Below are 19,433 nucleotides of genomic sequence, written 5' to 3' on the forward strand. Positions count from 1 at the left end.
TCCAATTGACAGAGTAGTCGAGTGGCGGCCAACATTCACCTGCGTCATCTTCTTTGGTAGTGAGAAAAGGGGGACATTTGCATGAATGATGATGGGAGACAGAGACAGCAAAACAAATAACAACAAAAAAGTATCCATCTGCAGAGAAACATCCCTTATTTTCTTGAAAGTTCACTACATTTGTTTGTTTTCGTTCAATTTTCAACCCAGTTAGCCTCTAAATTTGGTTATTATTTTCCACGTATGTGTTTCATTTAGTCAGGTCATGGAAAAAGTGGGCAAATGTGACACAGTTGTTTGTTGTGCAGCCGACTGTTACTTGTTACAGGTAAATGAAGTAAATCATATGCAAGGAGCATACCATTAAACAGTTTAAACATTTTGTTTCATGTATTATTGTATTGTATTGTATTATTATTATGACATTTTTTCCTTTTTTTTAAAAAAAACCAACCCTTTATTCCAAATACCTTTTCCCCTTTTCAAGATCTTTTTCTCTGCTTCCTCTTTAAAGCCAACACTTAGTACGTTTTAATCTGACTCCTTGACCTTCTGTGCCTCCCTTCTCTGCAGTATCTTTTCATTCTTGAAACAAAATACTCCCACGTTGTTTGTCCTGCGTGGTCTGGGAATTTGGGTTGGGGCATCTTCATTTTGAATCTTGGTGTCCCAGTTTTCAACTGAAGTCCACTTTTCCAAGGCCACAGACTGTTTTGATGATGAAGAATTAATGATGCTGCTTTTAACTGTTTTAAATTTTTAATAAACAAGCCCAAGCATTCCACCTCACTATGGCCAGTTATTATTCTGATTGTGTAACAACTGTTGTGCAGAAAGAAAACTCTAACAACACCATAGTGAAATCACTATAGCAGCAAAAGACATACATTTAGCTATATGGAGCTTCATGTAACCAGGATATTGTATAATTAAGCCTAGCAAAGTTTTGCTAAAAAATTTTTTAACTGATATTTATTGTTTATTTTTAAGCTTTTTCTCTGTCCTGACACAAGACTGTGCCTGAACTGAAACCTCCAGGTCACTGGCTAAGAGCCCAGTGGAGAGCCTTTTGTTCCTCAGCTTTGGGGCTAAATTTGTGTTTAATGATGTGTAAAGTACAGCAAAAGGGCTCCAAATTCATATTTATTCAGCAATTTAGCTAACAGCAGACGACAGATAAACCTCTCATAAAGTTCTATATACTGTATACAAGGTTTGACTTGATCAGAACATGATCTTGTGTCGCTAAAGCCCATTTCCCACTGGTGAGGTCGTGTCAGAGTCCACATGGTCCCAAAGCGAGGCTCCATATCTGCGATTTCCCTCTCTAAGCACTGGTCAAGCAGCCCGTCTTTCAGAGGTGTGCAATGGCAGCGGCCTTTGGATTTGAGGATGGGATAGAAGTGCTGTCAGCTGGGATGGATCTCGCGCCCGATAGAAGTGATAAATGCAGCCCCCCTACTGTCTAAATATATGTAAACCATACCTGGGCGCTGATGATAAAACAGTTTATTATGAAGACATTGGTACCCAGTGGTGCTGTTAGCGCAACACAACCTTAGTGAGATGTATGGTTTCATTAAATAAAAGTGGAAAACTGACAAAGCAATTTTTTGCAGGAATTTGCTGTTTTGTTTATAATAATGTATATATTTTTAAAATCATTAAACTTACCTTTAAATGTAATTTTTTGAAATTGGAATGACTTCTGCAACATTTAAACTTGTTCTTTACAATAACACAAACTGCTAATATTTCAGGTTTAATTGTTGGGTTTTAATCATTTTATTAGGAAACGATGTGTCACAAAAACGCACTAACACTGCGATTGATTTTACACAAAAGTTAAGAGTATATTCTAGTCTTACAATTTTATTTAGTCTAAAAGATAATGTAAACTATTAATTCATGTTAATATCAGGAGAGATCAGTGATGATTGTAGTCCACCTAACATGGATCCGGACATTTCTTTGAAAACTCCATCATGAAACCTTCTAAAACACTTCTCAAAACTAAATGTAATCAGTATATAAAACAACACAAAATATAATCACAATTTCACCTCGCCACAGTAGGGTTATAAAAGTTTGAAATGATTCTGAGAGACATTTCATAAAGAATACTGTACAGTTTTTAAGTCAAATTAAGGACAAAAAAGGTGAAATATGTTGTTTCTTCATCTAATTTTCAGTACAGTTTCAATGCTTTTGTCTGATAATTTCTACAAGATGCTTTTCATGATTTTTTCTCTCTCAATTCTTTATTTTCAGTTTGCCTTTTTTCTGCAAGGATTCAAAACTTCTTATCAACCCTCAAAGAACTTGACAAAAAAGGAGCAGACAGAATGCCATCCCTCACTGCAGTAAGTCTGCACTGGCTGCATGTCGCTCATCATTTTTTCCTCCTCAGCTTCAGTCCTCTCTTCTCTCTTCTTTTTCTCCTCTTCCTCATCTTTCTCCTTCTTCTGTCTCTTCTCTGCCTTCTCCCCATCTGAGCTCTTCACACCAGCTGTGGCTTTCTTCTTTCCTCCTTCTTTTCCCCGTTTCTTTTCCTCCTCTCCGTTGCGCAGGGCAAGCTTCATGTGAGCCTCAACAGGTGCCTTCTTACAGGTTTTGGCCTTCAAGAACTTCTCCCCTTCACAAGCGTTCATCCTTTTCTTCAGCTTTCCCACCAGTTGCTTCCAGTACTGGCTGGACTTCACTCCATAGGCCTGGCACAGGTCGGGTTTACCAACATAGCGGCACCAATACCTGTAGTAGAATTGGGAAATGAGAAACTACAGTAATTGCTTTTAAAAATAGCAATTCGATTAGTAAAAATAGGTGTTGTTTTATGGTTTTTCTGTTTAAGATTAGTTTTCCAAAAACATACAATGTACATATTTGCTAAAACCAGAAGGCTTGTTGGAAACATGTTACCCAAAAAGAAAAATAGTCATTAAAAACACATAAAAATAATTTTTCAGAGGGAATGCCTTGTTTTTGAAAGGTTATTTCATCTAAATGTGGCTTTTATTGAATAAAAATCTATTTGGGAGAGTCTCACCTGGCCTCGTTTCCTGTAGCTTCAATGCTGCAGTTGACCATCAGGCTCACCAAACCCTCACCGGAGGTCTGCCAAGTGCAGCTGTGCCCTTCCTTGGTAGTAAACTCTCCGGAGCTGAGGACTGAGCGGCTTCTGGGCTTCTTAGCTGGTTGAGATGTCGGCAGAGGCTGATGTGGTTTGATGCGCTTTTCTTGGCCATTATGGCGTTTGGCACCAGCGCAGATGAGGAAGCATAGGAGGAGGAAGATTATCCATGGTGAAGCGTGCATGGTGGCTGGAGAGGGATGTTTGGTCAGGTCATGAAAATAGAAGAAAAAGTGGGCAAATGTGAAACAATACATACAAAAGGAATCAAGAGTTGTTTGCAGTACAATACTTGTTACAGGTAAATGAAATAAATCACATACGAAGAGGATACAACTTGTATACGGCAATTTATTTTGTATTAAAAGTTTGGCATTATTTCAAGGAACATTTTTGAAGTGAAAAGCAATTCTTTTGATAGAAGTCTCACAATGTTAAAAACGTGGAATCAAAAGGAAACTGATGGATGTAAGGGGGAAGTGCTGGTTGTCTTAAAACCCCTTGTCATTACATTTGTGTCCTTTTTAAAAGTACATTTCCTATTAAAGATGATTTCTAAGATTAAAAAAAGAACTTTTGAATCTGACAAAAGAGTAAAGAAAGTAAAGGTAAAGTAAAGAAAAGGCCCAATCGTGGGAAAAATGGTCTCTGCCAGTGACTTAGTGAAAATCAGCCATGACTAAAGTCCCCCTCTGAGAAATATGTTTGAGTTTTTGACATGTAATTGTGGCAATTTCCTTATGTAAGAGGACAGATGAGAATTTCTCCTTTTAAATCATTGTCAATCAGACTGTTGCAAAGACGCTTGGTTTGAATCAATGATCTGCCCCATCCAGCGTGCACAAGCTCATGTGCGAGAGAAGAGGAGATGGCACATTGCTGAGTTCTTTGCACGTATTTTAAGTGCATCCAAGACTGGCGGCAAGTATCTAAAATGAAACTTAAAGGTAAAGTCTGAAATGTTTTCTCTGCATTTGTGTTCTCGTTCTGACCGAGTTTGAAGGTTTGCTGTCCCGCTTTAACCAGAGAGGGTAAAAATGAAAACCTAAATAAAATCAGGGGACCTTTTTTTTATTATTGACTCAATGAATATAAGAAAAATATGCAGTTCAGGAGGCTCCAGCAGGCTAGCTCCTCATCACGCAGCGGGTCTCTGTCTGACCTCCAGCTCGCCTCCCTGGATTGGATCGGCCTGCGACAGACTGTTCCAGGTGTATACGTGTATACGCCTTGCCCAACAGTAGCCGGGACGGGTATTGTTGGACGATTTGGTTCAGACAAGTACCAAATTGCGCAGCGCTACTGAAATCGCGCTGCTACCAGACCTTTGCGCCGCACCCTTCTTTTAAATGGACCTCAGATTGCATCTGTACCACTGCCTTAACATTGGAACTGGCCGCCTCTACCGTGCGAATCGCAATCGGTGTGAACGCACCTTAGCCTTAACCCGTAATCCTAAACTTAACCCTTCCTCCGGGTCCGTGTGGCACTGGCGCTATTTGGAAAATTACCTGCGAATAGTCACTTTCTTTGTGGCATTTCATTGTTTTTGCTGTTCATGTAAATGTCAACCACTTTCACAGTGTCGCCATTGAGTCAAGCTCTTCACTCATGCAAGACACAAATTGCAGAAAGAGTGGATTGAGGGTTGAGCTACTCAGCTTAGCACCAATGGCCACGCCAATCTAGAGGAGATTTTGGCAACAGAGGCTTCAGATAAAAATGAAATGTGGCTTTTTAAGACATTTATGTTGTGGGGTTTTGGTTAAAAACGTCATAATCATAACTAAAACACCACTGGAACCTTTTTATGAAAAAAAAAATCATAGGGGGACTTTCAGAAACAGCATCACATAGCAACTCCAGATAAATGTTCATGTTAGCTAACCAAACACAACAAACTAAAGGTCTGTTAAGCCATTGTTCTATTTCTCTTACTGATAGCTGTATAGATAGTGAGGGGTATTATATTTTTTTAAAATAAACCTGGTTTATTTAAATGTGATTTTCCAATGTTATTTGGGAAAAACTGGGGCTCTCATTTCCTCATGAAATAACTTTACATACTTAGACTCAAATAATAAGCTGCTTCTTTGTGCGGGAGTTAAAAACACTTAATATTATGGTGATTAAGAGAGATTAATGAAACCATATGCAACCAAGGCTACTCTTTGTGCTGCATGGAAAAAAACCTGTTAGTAGTTCAAGACTTATGGAGTTATGTGTGTTTTTCCAGATTCAATTAGTCTCCAATTAATTTAATGTGATTGGTTTGTGTTACAAACACAATCAATAAAGTATGCAAACAAATCAGCGGGATTATATATCTTAAATTCTCATCCATTAAATCTCTTCCTTCATTAACTATAGAAGCTTCTTAAAAGCATTAGTGGTTTAGGACCAACTGTGCACACAGCATGACACAAAAGTGTGCATTACACATACCCTGAGAAATGAATAAATGCTCTGAACTGTAATTAATGCGGATGTACTGACAAGCCGAATTCATGTAAGATACACACAAATATGTTCAATTTATGCTGATGATAGGTAACTTTAAGAGTCTGGTACTACCCATTGTGCCATTGGGGTTCATCCGTTAAACCTAAAGTTCAGTGAAAGCAGATAACTTTGACATATTTTTTAGGAATTACCTTGGTCATAATTGTACAAGAAGAAACAAATTTGATCACTGTGCTATATTATCAAATTTTGTTTACATCAAAAAACAAAACAGAAAAACATGTTAAGTCTCTAAAGCTGCATTCACACCATGCTTGGAAACGCGCATTCAAGCGATCACTTTCAATGGAAAGTCTGTGTAAACATGCGTAAACAGATAGAATTCCGCATTCCAAACTCTCACGTGTCCCTATAAAAGATTTTAAGTCCGTTTTCAGGCTCAACATACAAAGAGCGCAGCAATTGAACACGCATTGAAAGTTGAACCAGTTGAACTTTGGTCAATCAGGAACTCAGGTTTGGTAGTGACATGTGGGTAGCATACATTTTAATTCACCAAAGTGCCAACCGTTTGAAAATTGAACATGGAGGAGAACTTAATGGTTGCGGTTTGTGCCTGACCAGAATTCTATGACACAAAGTCTTTCACATATGGGAATAAAGCTGGGACAAAAAAAGTCTGGAGCAAAATTTGTCAGATTTGCACCGCTTCAACATTACAAATCATCCTCTTCCAACTGTAGGTACATGTGCTGGTATCGGGAAGCAACAGTCCAGTATGAACACCATATGCTAAAAGCGTGTTCAAGAATGCACCTAAGGCGCGCTCGTGAATGTGGCCGGTGTGAATGTAGCTAAACACTTTTACACAGAAGGCCATCATGGTGCAGTGGAAGAGCGGTCGACCTCTGAGCGGAAGATTGTAGGTTCAAGTCCTGCCTTGCCCGCCTATGTGTTGAAGTGTCCTTGGGCAAGTCACTGAACCCCATCTTGCCTCTGGTGGAAGGTTGGCACCAGTGTTCAGCAGTGGAGCCACAATCAGTGTGTGAATGGATGAATACCATAATGTAGCAGTTAAAGAGTAATCAATAGGATTCAGTTCAAGTCAACTGACACCTCTTTTGTAGAGCATTTTCACACTGCACTGAGTTCTAGTGGAGATTTGGTCATCTTTGGATCGTCTGCTGGTTCAGACAAGTGTAAAAACTCATCTCTGTCCATTCAAAATAATCCCACCAAACTTTATAAGCCCATTGTCTTCTGGTCTTAAAGTTTGAGAAGTCAGTGGATGATCTGATGATAACTGCAAAACAAGCCCCCTGGAAATAAATAAAACATTCTTAACATTATAAAAAAAAACAAAATCAGCCAATGGGGTAAGAAAAAAAGTCTTATCAAGAATTCATATTTCAATGTAAGAAAAAGATTTTAGTCACTAAGACAAGTTTTCTTAAACTTCTTAAACTGCTGTTGAAAAACTTTTTTGAAAAAGTTATTTTCCTTGAAAGACATAAAATAAGACAATTTCTTTTGAAACGATAGTCTTTCTTAAACTTCGGTTTTTACAGTGTAGCTAAATGTTTTCCACATTTGATCACACTGATTGGAATATAAAAAATATATCATAAAAGGAAAAAAAAAATCACCCCTATAGGAACATCTTTTTAACCTAAAAACAACCAAATTGCCAAAAATAGTCCATATTAAAAAAAGTGCAGCCACAGAAGCCACAATATTTTTCAGCGAGAATTTTAAAAGGAATATTGGTTAGCCCATTTATAATGTGTCTTTTAGTGTTAAGAATGTGCAAAATATATTATGTTTACCTAATTTATAGCAGTTTTTCCAATATATCGATCCTGTCATGAAATTTTGTGTCCTGATAAAACTTTTTACATTTCTAGAAAAGCGTAGATTTTCTAAACTTCTTGCTGTTGAAATGTTCTTATTACTTTATGTTTATTTACATTTACCCATGTCTGAGGTTCCTTCAGATGTGAGTACAAAAAGCTGGTGTGTGCAGGACATCCATTTTTGTCACACTGCAACCTTTACTTTTTCAACTTTCTCAGTAGATGTTATAGTATTATATGTATAGTATAGATGTTATGTTATAGTATAAACAGTATTTAACCCTAAGTAGTTCATGGTAACGATATAAAAGAAGCAACTTTGCGATAGCGGTTTTTTAACATTTTGTATACTTAAAGTTCTGTTTATGAAACAAGTAACTGGACTTCCTTTGTTAGTCTAATTTCACATTTCTCAGTCTTTTTTTACAAACTCTTTGTTAATCCACACTGTTGTGTTTTAAGTTATGGACCAAATATTTGACCCCTTCCTAAAACCTGACTTGAAAAATTTGGAAAAATAAAGGACTCTTGAAATGTTTTTTTTAATGAAATCCATTAAGAGTCTTCTCTGTATCTTCAATACATGAAAGTTAGACGGACTGAGAAGCGGTCAGGTGAAGGACATATTGAAAAGGAAGGACACCCCCCCACCACCCTAAAACACACTTACTATTCTGAGTACAGACAATGTCATTTTTCGAGAAGCAGTTTCCCCACACGATACAGCATGTCTCACTTCATTAAAAAAACTGTTTATTCCGTTTTTCCAAAGTGACTTAGGCTCAGCTGCACATAAATAAAACATCATGCTTCACCTTAAAAAAAAAAGTTAGGTGAAAGAAAAGGTTGAAAGTCCTCATCTGATTTCTTTTTAGCAGTGAGTTGTTGGGGTACAAAGTTTGCTCTTGTTTTTGCATCTTGGGAAACCAAGATAACCTCATAAATACTGATTACAGGAGCAGAAAATTCACCTCTCTACCAAAACATTTCACCCAGTTTTTTGGAACATGAACAACAAAGAAACACAAGGGGAGCAAAAAAAAATAATCCCCCCTCTACACACACACACAACCCCCCTACCTCTTTTCCCCCCTTGTCCTTCAAAACACCCTCATCAATAAATCATTGTAAAACACAAGACTTTCCTCACTGCCTCAGAAGATGCAGGATTTGGTTGCATGTGTTTGTGGAAAAGTGTAAATGCAGAGCAGAGAGAAGTTTGTTTGGTGTGAGCAAAGGTCCGGCGTTCTTACCCCGTGTCTCTCCTCTGAACGAGTCGCTGTGTGAATGTGGGGGCCACAATCGCTCAGAGAAAAGAGGGAGAAGGCAAGGATAAAGGAGGAGAAAGAGGAGGAGGGGGACTGTGGGGAATGAGGAGCAGCATACGAACATGTACCCACCAAAAGCTGAAGGATCCCCCCCCCCTTCTCTTCCCAACACACACAAACACTGAAAGTGTGTGAAAAAAGAACAAAGGACACACTTGCTGTATGACTGTGGAGAACACTGACATACTTTGTAAGCGTGGACGCTTCTGTGTCACGCACACTTACGATTATTGTACACTCTTGAAGCACTTGGGTTATTCATGTTGGAATATTATTTTGGGTTACTTTTGTGAGCAATAAATATTTTAGGTTATAGTGATTTAATTTTAAACCAAATTTGTTCCTTTTTTTAGGTTTTAAACAGTAACCCAGCAAAATTACCCCTTTTTTTAACATGAAATGGAGTTTTTAGTGACTACAGATCTCTTTAATGTAAAAGTATTTTATTATTTTCTTTGTTACTGTCTATTTGCTGTTATTTTATGTCAGATTTTTGCTTATCAGTTAGTGTTGCATGTTGTTTTCTAGATTGTTTACTCATGCATTTTATTCAATTAGTTGTTTTTATAAGTATTGAATTAATTAATGTATTATTAAATAAGAATCTCTTTAATGTTTTAATCAAAGTTATTATCATTTTGTACAGTGCAAAGAGTTCGATACTTGGAAGGATTTATAACCTTGTTTGTAGACATTTAAGATATACTCATTTGTTTTAAGGTGGTTTTAACTTAAACTTTAGTTATACATCTTTCCAAGCTTTTCTGAAAACTAGAGTGTTTTTTTGTCTCATTAGGAGCTAGAAATAAAGATATTATTAACAAAATGAGTCAAACACACTTTGCTTCATACTCTTGACAGCAGAAAAGCCTTGTTTAAAACTCTGACGGTTAAAGTTGCACTGTGATGTAATGTTCAATTTTTTGAGGATGTTTTTTTATGAAAGTTGAATAATGTTGACTTGCTTTCATTGTCATTATTTTTTAAACAAAATATAGATTTATGTTCTAAGAATGAGTGTTATTTTTAGATTTTTCTTTTGTGTTCACATGTTGTTCTATTATGAGTCATTTCTATTTATTACATTATTTTTTTGTCACTGCCATCAAAACAAACTACAATAAAAGCTCAAAAAATACAAACCAGTTGCTTAGAACTAGCAACTGAAATAATTCTATCTGAGAGTAACATTTTTAGATAATTTTTCCCTTTTTGAATTCTGTGTCAAACTCCTGTCTAGATGTTCATATGTTATTATAAGATTTCTTGCTGATTAAAAGTTGCTGCATGGACAGATAACTTCAAAACTTTCTTAGGAGTTCCTTCTTAGGATTAGTGTTCCTTTCCTTTAGGCTACCTCTTTTTGAAGGGTTCCTGCTTCAGACATATGCATTGAAATTATCCATGACCAAATTGTGAGTAATAACAAATGAAACTTCATGTCTTAAAATGTTTGCAAGTGAGATAAAGGTGATGTCAACAATAGTTATATTATGAACATTAGGAAAAGCGTGAGAACTGTGGCTATGATTTCTTACAAAAGCATTTCATTTAAAAAATTAGACTATTTTAATCAAAACAGTTTTTGCGGCACTTAGATAACAGACTGAAGGTTGAAGGTAAATTACATTTGCTTTTATCTGTAGTAGTATCTAGCCATCCTTACATGTGGGTCAATTTTTATTTATCTGCTATCATCTCATTAAATAATTAAATAAATAAACAAAACAAATAAAAAATAACTTTTGGTCAGCATGACGCCTCACAGGACAAAAAGCCTTCTGCCCTAAAACAAGCTGAGTTGAGCTTTTTAGGTTTACGTAAAAGTCCAGAATCAACTGGAACCTTTTTAAAATCTGCAACCTAAGTACATAGTTTAGACCAAATCACTGTGGGCCAAAATTACTGGGATCCCAAAAAAAGATTGAATGCTTTTTTTTCTTTCTATTTGCACACATTTTTTGCACATCATTATTAAATATTTGCACATGGAGTTTTTTCCCCTCATTTCTGGGTCCCTCACTGCTTGTAGCTTTATAATCAGTTAAATTTCCCCACAGCGGGATCAATAAATTATTTTTATTTCTGGATTTGTGAGTAATTAACTAACAATGATTATGCAATGAATGACTGGTTCGATGAGGAGCTTTGAAATTGGGATTAGGTGTGTGCTATGGTTCGTGCATGTTAAATCAATCCAATGGAGAGTGGAATATGTTCACTAGGGTAATGCTAGAATAAATGAGACTGTCTGCAGCTCTTCAACATGGTTGCACAGTGTTCTCTGTTACTCAAGTGCAAAGGTGGGTGCCCTGCACTGATAATGGAAAACAACACCCTTGCGGGGAGGAGGGTAGAATCAATGATGGGGTGCAGGCAGTGGTGAAGGCTCTTAACCCTAGCTGCCCCAGGGCATAGAAACTGAGGCCTAAAGAAAAAGGAGACCAGGAGAGATCCACACTGAGAGTGAAATCCACACAAATAAAAAAAAGAGGAACATAAAAAGTTTTAATTACTGTCTGTTTCATTGGTGGCTCCATATTAATTCTTTGCTCATCCAGAGGCTTCAATGCTGGATAGGTGATTTGTCTCAATAATATTTGCCTCTGGAATTTCTTTATTTAGTATTTACATGAGAAGAAAACATGCACTTTCTAAACAGCAGCCACAATCCTCTTGTTTGTGGTTCGAAAGAATACACCCAATACAGCAAGACATATTTGATGAATGATGGATAGATGATAGATGATATCCTCTTTTTGTCACGGTTTTAGGTTCCTTGCCTTTATGTTCTAGTTGTTTTATGTTCGGGCCTGTTTGAGTTACTTCCTGTTTTATTTTGTAGCATTTCCTGTTTTGTTGTTGTCTCAAGTTTTACCTTTCCCCATCAGTCCTGAGTGTTTCCACCTGTGTCTTGTTCCCTTGTATGTATTTAAGTCTTGTCTTTCCCTTCCTCCTGTGCTGGTCCATATTGTGCTGTTCCCTGGTTTCGAGCGTTGTGTATTTTCAAGTTTCGAGTTTCTAGCCTGCTAAGCAGTGGATTTTGTTTTTTTTGTAGTTTTTGTTATTAAACCCCCATTCCCTGCATCCTCCTGCCTCCTCTCCTCTCTGCGCCTGGGTACTCACTCTTCCTCTCCCCGTAACACTTTTTTTGCCAAAGACCAAACTCCCTCGTTACTGCCACTTCACCTTTGTTTTCCCTATGTCCTTGTAACCCACATGTCTGTTAAAGTTTCCTATAATCACCACCATAGGGGTGCCCGTAATCTCCTCATCCATCTCTCTTCAGAACTAGTCCTCCTCCTCCTCTTCCAGCTCAGTTTTTACCTGGGAGGCATAACCACTGTACTTCATCTTCAACTGTTCTCGTCAAAAAAAAAAAAAATCTTCACATATTAAAATATACATTTGTTCACATCTTCAGACTCGTCACCCATTCTGACACCCTTCACCTATAGAGCATTTTAACAAAATCTGCTCATCTTTCTGTTCGTGCCATGATAAAACAGCTTCAACCAGCTCTTAATCTACAAGCTTTGCTTCTTTTACATCTGGTCTCTTGAACACACAGGTTATAAATTTTTATTCTTTCCATCATGTTGGCCAACATTCTAGATTTTCCTGTCAAAGTCTGTTTTTTCAAAGTTCCTACGTGAGAATTAAAGCCTTCCTTCTCTCCTTCTTTGAGCAACAGTAGTCAAATTTCCACCAACATCCAGTCAATGGTCAACAGTCAATAGCATTGGAGGCCACAACTGATCCATTTGTGCAAGTTTGTTTGAGATTCAGATGATCGATATGGATCGGACGGCCTTCCTGCTCTTACCTAGACTTGGGACGAGCACACTAACCACATAGACTGTGTCCTCCTCTGGGCCACAAATTACTTTCCTCTTGTACAATAAACATCGTCAGTGAGTATGTGAACTTTTTACACTTTTTCTGTGTGTTGACTTAAACGATTATAATACGTTCAATTCTAGTTGATCTAGTAAAGTGATTGCACCCTATTTCAGAAAGTGTTCCTGTTATGAAATAAGAAATATTCAATTATTGCATGTAGCCATTATGATTTGCAAAAATTAAAAAATACCACAACAGTTCACTGTATCTCTATCTACAATACCAACGCACTATTACTTGGGTTGGCTTGTCTGGTGTTCATCGTTTTTCCACTGTATTTTTTCATCTATCCTGTCAAACCTCCGTTTGGGGTCACCAGAGCCTAGCCTGGTCACTCATGGATAGGGGCAGGGTACACACCCTGGACAGGTGGCCACAATCACACACACTTGCGCACAATCTGGAGTAACCAAGTAACCCTTGTGCTCTCCTACGCACTTTAACGTTGGGTCATCTAGACCCCCTAGACAGTGCTCTAAACCTTTTTTCTTTAATGATTTGTGAACCTCGCTGGTGTCCATGGATTACATGAAATCTTTCCACCTTTATCCACCTTTGTTATGGTAGGGAGAACACATCAATGGAAGGGTGAGGTAATCTAAGATAGCACAAGGGTTAACATGAAGCATGTTGCTGGACAGTGGGAAGAGAAAACCCATACATGCTTGGGGAAAACACACCAGGACTTGATCCAACAAAGCAGTCTGGAGATGCCGGGGTGTGAACCCAGGTCCCCATACATGCGAAGCATATGCTATGCCACTGAGCTACATCCCCTTTCTATGTCCATAGAGTTGTTATTGTAATGTTAGCCATGTTATTTAATCATCTTGACATTTTGTATTTTTTGTAAAACAGTGCACCTTCAAAAACACTGCTTTGAAAAAGCCCAGCTAAAACAGTACAAAGAAAAAATGATTTCTTCCTCATTCTCTTGAGCGGTAAAATTTTCTCTTAGGGCTATAGGTAAAAAGTGACATATTTTAAAATTATTATTATATTGTTTATTTATTTGTTCCTTTTTTGCACAACTTTTGTTTTTCATTTTTTTATCCACTGACTTGTTTCAAAAACCACAAACAAGGTTTTATAACACATTGTAAAAAATATGAGACAAAAAAATCAAGAACCTCCATCGTTGCCTTCAAAAGCACCTAAGTGCTGGATGAGATGAATAAGAGGAATCTTCACTCTCCTTTAGGACAAAGGCTCCAGCAGGAAATCTGGGTCACGGCTTAACCCCCCACTGACACTGCCGTCAGTGCCCAGCTCCTTCTCATTCAGCTCATGGCTTGGTGGAGTGTCAAACTCTTTCTCCCGTGGTCGCTGCCAAAAAATCTGCCCGGCAAAAAAAAAAAAAAGAAAAAAAAAAAAGAGGATTCTCCAGAAAACAAGTCAACTATAGAAAACGTTTCGTTCCACCAAGTCTGGACCGATCAGGAACAAACATGTTACTTTGTTTTTGCTCATTAAAGATCTTCAAACTATGCAACTTGACCTGAAAATGGATTTGTCAAAAGCAGATGAGTAGTAGCAACCTTATATTAATAGGTTTTACAGCTTTGGAGGGGGTAGTCATGTCGTACTTCCACTCCTTTAGAAACTGTACAAAATACAATTTAAATCTGTACAAATAATTAGTATTTTTAACAATTCTTTTATATGAAACTGAAAGAAACTCAAATGTGTTCTTTGGGAATGAATATCAAAGTTTCAAAATAACTATCAGCTCATTTAGATTTCCACATATTGCATACAAGTGGGGCTTTTTTGTGTTCATGTGTGCAGCATTGATTTTCTCCATTATGGTGACGCCAACCCCAACCCTGATCAGTTGAAACACCTTAGTTGGAACTCTGATACCTCCTAGTGGCAAAATGTAAACAGTCACTTAGTTTAAAGTTAGTTCGTAAGCAATATTAAAAATGGTAGAACAATATGTTTTATTTTTACAATTCAAATTTGAGAAGGAAAAAAGAAATCTTTTCAATTTACGATCAAGAATAGGTTTAAATATTCTATGATAAAATAGGAAAATTACCCATTTTTTTTCAAAACAATTAGTTAATTTATAAATGGACATCTTCTGCAGTATAGTATTGTATAATGGGCTCAGGGGCTACAACTGGCTGAAAAAAATATTTAAAAAATTCAATTTTAAGACCATCCAGAAACTATTTAAGTTATTTCATATCAGGCCTGAAACATCATTAACATTTGGCACATTGATACCTGGAAAATGGAAGAATACTAACCCTTCATCGTCTATATCAGAGAAAAAAATATGTTGTTTTCTTCGGCTTTCATTTTTTATAAAACAATTTTGTTCGGAATTCAGGTTTTACTTGCTGCATACATTTATACAACTGCTAATTACCTTTAGTCTTACAATACTCAAATATGGACATCATATAAGTGTTACATTTAATTACATTTTAGACATGTACTTGTGGAATGATACTTCATAACCAAATATATTTGAATATTTACTGTCAAAACACAAACAGTGTTCATGTACGTAGAGCTCTTCTAGTTTTTCAAAAGCCCGTAGAGCTCTAAAGTCACATTCACACAGTGATGACTGTGGAGCTGCCATGTTAGCCTCTAACAAGGCCACCTGGAGGTTCAATGTCTGAATATTTGATCTTCAGATAAGTGCATAAACCCTCTTCCTCTGAACCATGGCTCCCAAGAAGAAGCCCACATAAACTGATACACACCACGAGGAATAGGGATATTGTTAGATCAATTCAATTTACACAGTGTGATGTTAACAGGTTGTGTAAGCTAAGGTGGCAGCAAAAAAAAAACAAAAAAAAAAAATGACTACACTGCTTTTGGTTTGTTGCTTGATTTATCAAAGTTCTGCAAACTTACCAAGCCAGATTGGACACCTACTGTCTTAAAATACATTCTTTTGTTTCGTTTAACTGTGGTTTACTCCCCAATGCACAAGGATCCTGTCTGCCAATTGAACGAATTAGCTCTATTGTGAAATGTTCACGCATCATTTTAAATTTTGTTTGCATGCGTGTTTGGTTATTTTTATTATGTTTTCATTATTTTAAGATCTTGGCTTTAACACAATTACATTTCTTTAATTATTTTATAGCTTCACTTTCAAGATTGAGCATTTTTCCTTTGCCTTTTTTGGATGTTGAATATTTTGGGGATTTGAATTTGTACAACAGCTGTAATGAGCTATTTTTTAAATTTTTAATTAAAGCACTCCTATTAACCCCTATATAAGGGTTAAATCAGAAAGAGCAACATACTCTGCACTCTGAAAATGAGCTTCATAATTTATGGATTAAAGGAATAGTTACCGATATTCCACTGTGGTTGTTACTGAACAGGATGTGGTAAACTGAGAGAGGACACAATGCATTCATTCCGATAGAGCCATCTCCAAACTACAAGGGTTACTTGGTTTTTCACAAACTGATGTTGCAGGAAAGAGGTTATAAGTGAAAAGAAGCTGGCATTATGACAGTATTTTTTTTTTGTCTGGAGATCAGAATATTCATGTGATTGTGTGAGGCAAATGCAGTAAATTCTAAAGTGCAACATTGATGATGTTGCCAAGGATGATCTTAAATGATCTATGAAGTTCAAAGTGATCAGATCAAAACACTGTCTTAAACTTGGTTACACAATGGGCAGGATTTTCCTCAAACCAGCTCAGTTTGACCTGTAAGGAGATATGTTTTCAAGTTGTTGGAACAGTACATTTTAAGTCACAATTATTTGGGCATGGTTGTTTATTCACACACTAAGACAGTGCTCATGTTTATATTGCCTAAATGTATCAATTTAGCATGTTTGACAGCTTTTTTAAACTCTGCTAATTATTACATTGTTCAGCGGTAGTTCTCTGATGCCAAAAATTATCATCAGATGTGATTTTGTAATTTTGTTAAACAAAGAACAAAACATCCTTTTGTTTTGATATAGTGAATCCAGACATTGACATCTTTTACAGTGCTTTGCTTTAAAGCTGCATCTGGTTTTTATCACTGTGGTTTTCTCTGTTTCTTGACTGCAACGTTTTTGCTCCGGACTGAAAGCCAGATGGAGTGTCTGCATGGTCATTTTCTTGTATCCTCATCTCTGTAAATTGCGTATGTGTGTTCATGCGAGATGAACAGGTGATGACCCTCTGAGTCCTTCATCGCAACCAGAGGCGTCCACTTTCTACTTCTGAACAGTCGTTGAGAGGAGGCTGCAATCAGGGTTCTGCCGTCGCCTCCTCTGTTGTGATTACCGTCTGTGATTATGACACTACACTACGACCTCCTGTGTGTGTGTTGCAGTGACGCAGACCGCCACTGCAGAGGTTGAAGCTGGAGGAGAAAAAAAGAAGATGGCAAAGTGCTGTCTGACATTGAAAACCCATTGAGCTGGAGCTGTGAACAGTGTTTAAACAGCTAATAATGGAAATAATTGTCGAAGGAATGAGTTTTGCTGAAATGAGTTTATTTATTCATCTGTGGTTTAAACTCATGTAAACATATGGTGAACATATTTGGCTGTGTGTTTAACTAAATTATGACAGTTTTGAGGAAAACAATGACCAATTGGGTAATTTTGTGTTGAGGAATACTTTACAAAAAACACATTTAGCCTTTTTTTTAACAGTCTTTAAGTGTAGATAGTTAAGAACTATTAAAGACAAAAGCAAATATTTGTCATTATCACAAAATTAAATGGGATTGTTTTTATTTTTTTTATTTGCACATTGATGCTAACTTATCTTACACTTTTATATTTTCATTTATAGTCAAGCATTTGAAAGCAAAAAAAAAAAGTAAAACTTACCTTTTATAAATAGATGATTATTTGAATCCAGGGTTTCTGCAGTTCTTTTTTCTTAAAGCATGTTACCATGGCAGCATGGTGGAGGATAGATCATTATACCGTAAAGCACACAGATAACACAACTTGCGCAATGATTCTAATGAACTACGCAAGAAAATTGCATTGATTTACTGCATATTTTCTTCTTTACCCTTGACTTGTCTTGCGGCTAAAAAGTGACCCACCACCATGTTTAGTCATAGAAAAAATAACGTAACCTCTCCTTTTTTCAATTTGAAATGTTATAAATTTCCCTAAACTGACTCCATCATTAGAAAAAGACACACTTTGTCTTTGTTCATTTTTTACACGTGGGCTGTACACTATTAGTTTTGTGGGTCATTCTTGATCCGTGAATTATAAAAGCATTTGAACACAAAAAAAGGTCAAAGGCCACACACAAATGCTCTAAATCACAGATGCACACACCTACACACCAGATCCCCCCCAAGGCTTCAGCTGAGTTGGTCAGAAGGAAAAGAATCCAGTAGAAGAACCACAGGACAAAAATGTGTGTGCAGTACATGTCATAATTTTAAGATCAGTCTTTCCCTACAACAATAAAGCAAAGAAAATATGAAAATGTACTTGTTCTCAATCAAAACACTTTTATGAACAAAACTTTGTATGAAGCATGATTTGTCACAAAGTCGCTTTTTTTTTTTTTTTTTTTTTACATGAAATGTATTAACATTGCATCGGATTTACACTTAACAACGTAAGCATAGTTTCCCCCTGTCCCTGTAATGATCATAGGATGTGCAGAACTAACGCATTTCAGTCTAACACTGTTGAAATGTTCCCAGGCTGAAGAAAAACTTTAAGAAAAACAGTTGAATCCAATAATTTCCAATGAAACGGCAAACCAGTCAATGGCATCAGTCGTCAGGGTGTCTTCAAAATGTGTTGTTAAAAAGTATCTAAGGTTCTAAACTGAGGAGAACACAGCATGAGCCACGGGGCTGCTGGACAGCAGGTGACATGAATTAGACTAATGGGATCAGGTGGAATCCAAAGTGACATTAACAGAACCACTGAGCATTTATAAGATCAAATTGTGTGGAAGTTTTATCAAACAGCAGCTGCTGATCTGTTCTCTGGTTCTTTGTGCTGTTTGGTGCAGAAGTAGTCATGATGGCTCTATGTGTTATGAAGTAAGTCATCTTGTTAACTTCTTACTGGTAATACTTTGTGCTTTTATTCCTTTGTTTACTCATGTTTTCTATCTAAACAGGTCCTCCTGGATTGTCTTTCTTCTCTTCAGCCTTGGAGCTTGTATTCCAGTAAAACAGGGTAAGTAGATTTTTTTTTTTTTTTTTTTTTTTTTTAAAGTGAACTACAGTCTTTCCACTTTTCTTCAGGTCAAAGTGGAACAGGTTCACTTTCTGGATTTGGAACTGCTAGCTCTGGATATTCTGGTTCTGGATCCGACATGAATCTCTTTGACCAGCAGCTTGCCAGCATTGCTCACTTTGTTGCTGAAATCTTGCGCTTCATGCCCAACCGTCCTTTCCCACGTGATGCCTGGACCTCTGACCAGGTCCCTCTTGGCACAGTTGAGCAGCGCCCTCTGTACCCTTCTTCCCATGTGGTTAAGACCAGCAGTGGCTACCAAAGAGCTCGGGACTTCAACTCTGATGCCAAGTACACCGAAGACTTCTTCGATCACATTAATGTAGATGGAGGAAAACAAGAAGGCTCCTCAGAAACTGGATCTAAAGGACAGAAGGGCTACTGAGGTAACTTTCACTATTGCTGAAAACAAGAACTTAAATATTCTATCCACTAATTTTCATCTTTTGCAGGTACTATGGCATCAATCATTGTAGATGTAATAAATTTGTCGCACTTAAGTTGAGTTGTCTCTTTACTTAACCTATGGGTCTCTGTGGATTTCTT

At 37.1% G+C, this 19,433-nt stretch overlaps 2 protein-coding genes across 2 annotated transcripts; one reads left to right on the plus strand and one right to left on the minus strand.

Annotated features, from left to right (window-relative positions):
* Positions 1–1,754: 1,754 nt before the first annotated feature.
* On the minus strand, positions 1,755–8,860 carry fgfbp3 (fibroblast growth factor binding protein 3). Its single transcript, XM_004084747.4, has 3 exons — positions 8,700–8,860; positions 3,047–3,320; positions 1,755–2,751 (listed from the first exon to the last, which is right to left on the minus strand). Exons 1-3 carry the CDS (start codon positions 8,836–8,838, stop codon positions 2,307–2,309), a joined length of 858 nt encoding a protein of 285 aa, XP_004084795.2. The 5' UTR covers positions 8,839–8,860; the 3' UTR covers positions 1,755–2,306.
* Positions 8,861–18,577: 9,717 nt separating this feature from the next.
* On the plus strand, positions 18,578–19,387 carry LOC101167842. Its single transcript, XM_004084745.4, has 4 exons — positions 18,578–18,688; positions 18,769–18,827; positions 18,896–19,273; positions 19,340–19,387. The coding sequence occupies exons 1-3, from the start codon at positions 18,666–18,668 to the stop codon at positions 19,270–19,272; spliced, it is 459 nt and encodes a 152-aa protein (XP_004084793.1). The 5' UTR covers positions 18,578–18,665; the 3' UTR covers position 19,273; positions 19,340–19,387.
* Positions 19,388–19,433: the final 46 nt, after the last annotated feature.

The sequence above is a fragment of the Oryzias latipes genome, chromosome 15 (genome assembly GCF_002234675.1).
Source record: "Oryzias latipes chromosome 15, ASM223467v1".
Lineage (NCBI taxonomy): Eukaryota > Metazoa > Chordata > Actinopteri > Beloniformes > Adrianichthyidae > Oryzias > Oryzias latipes.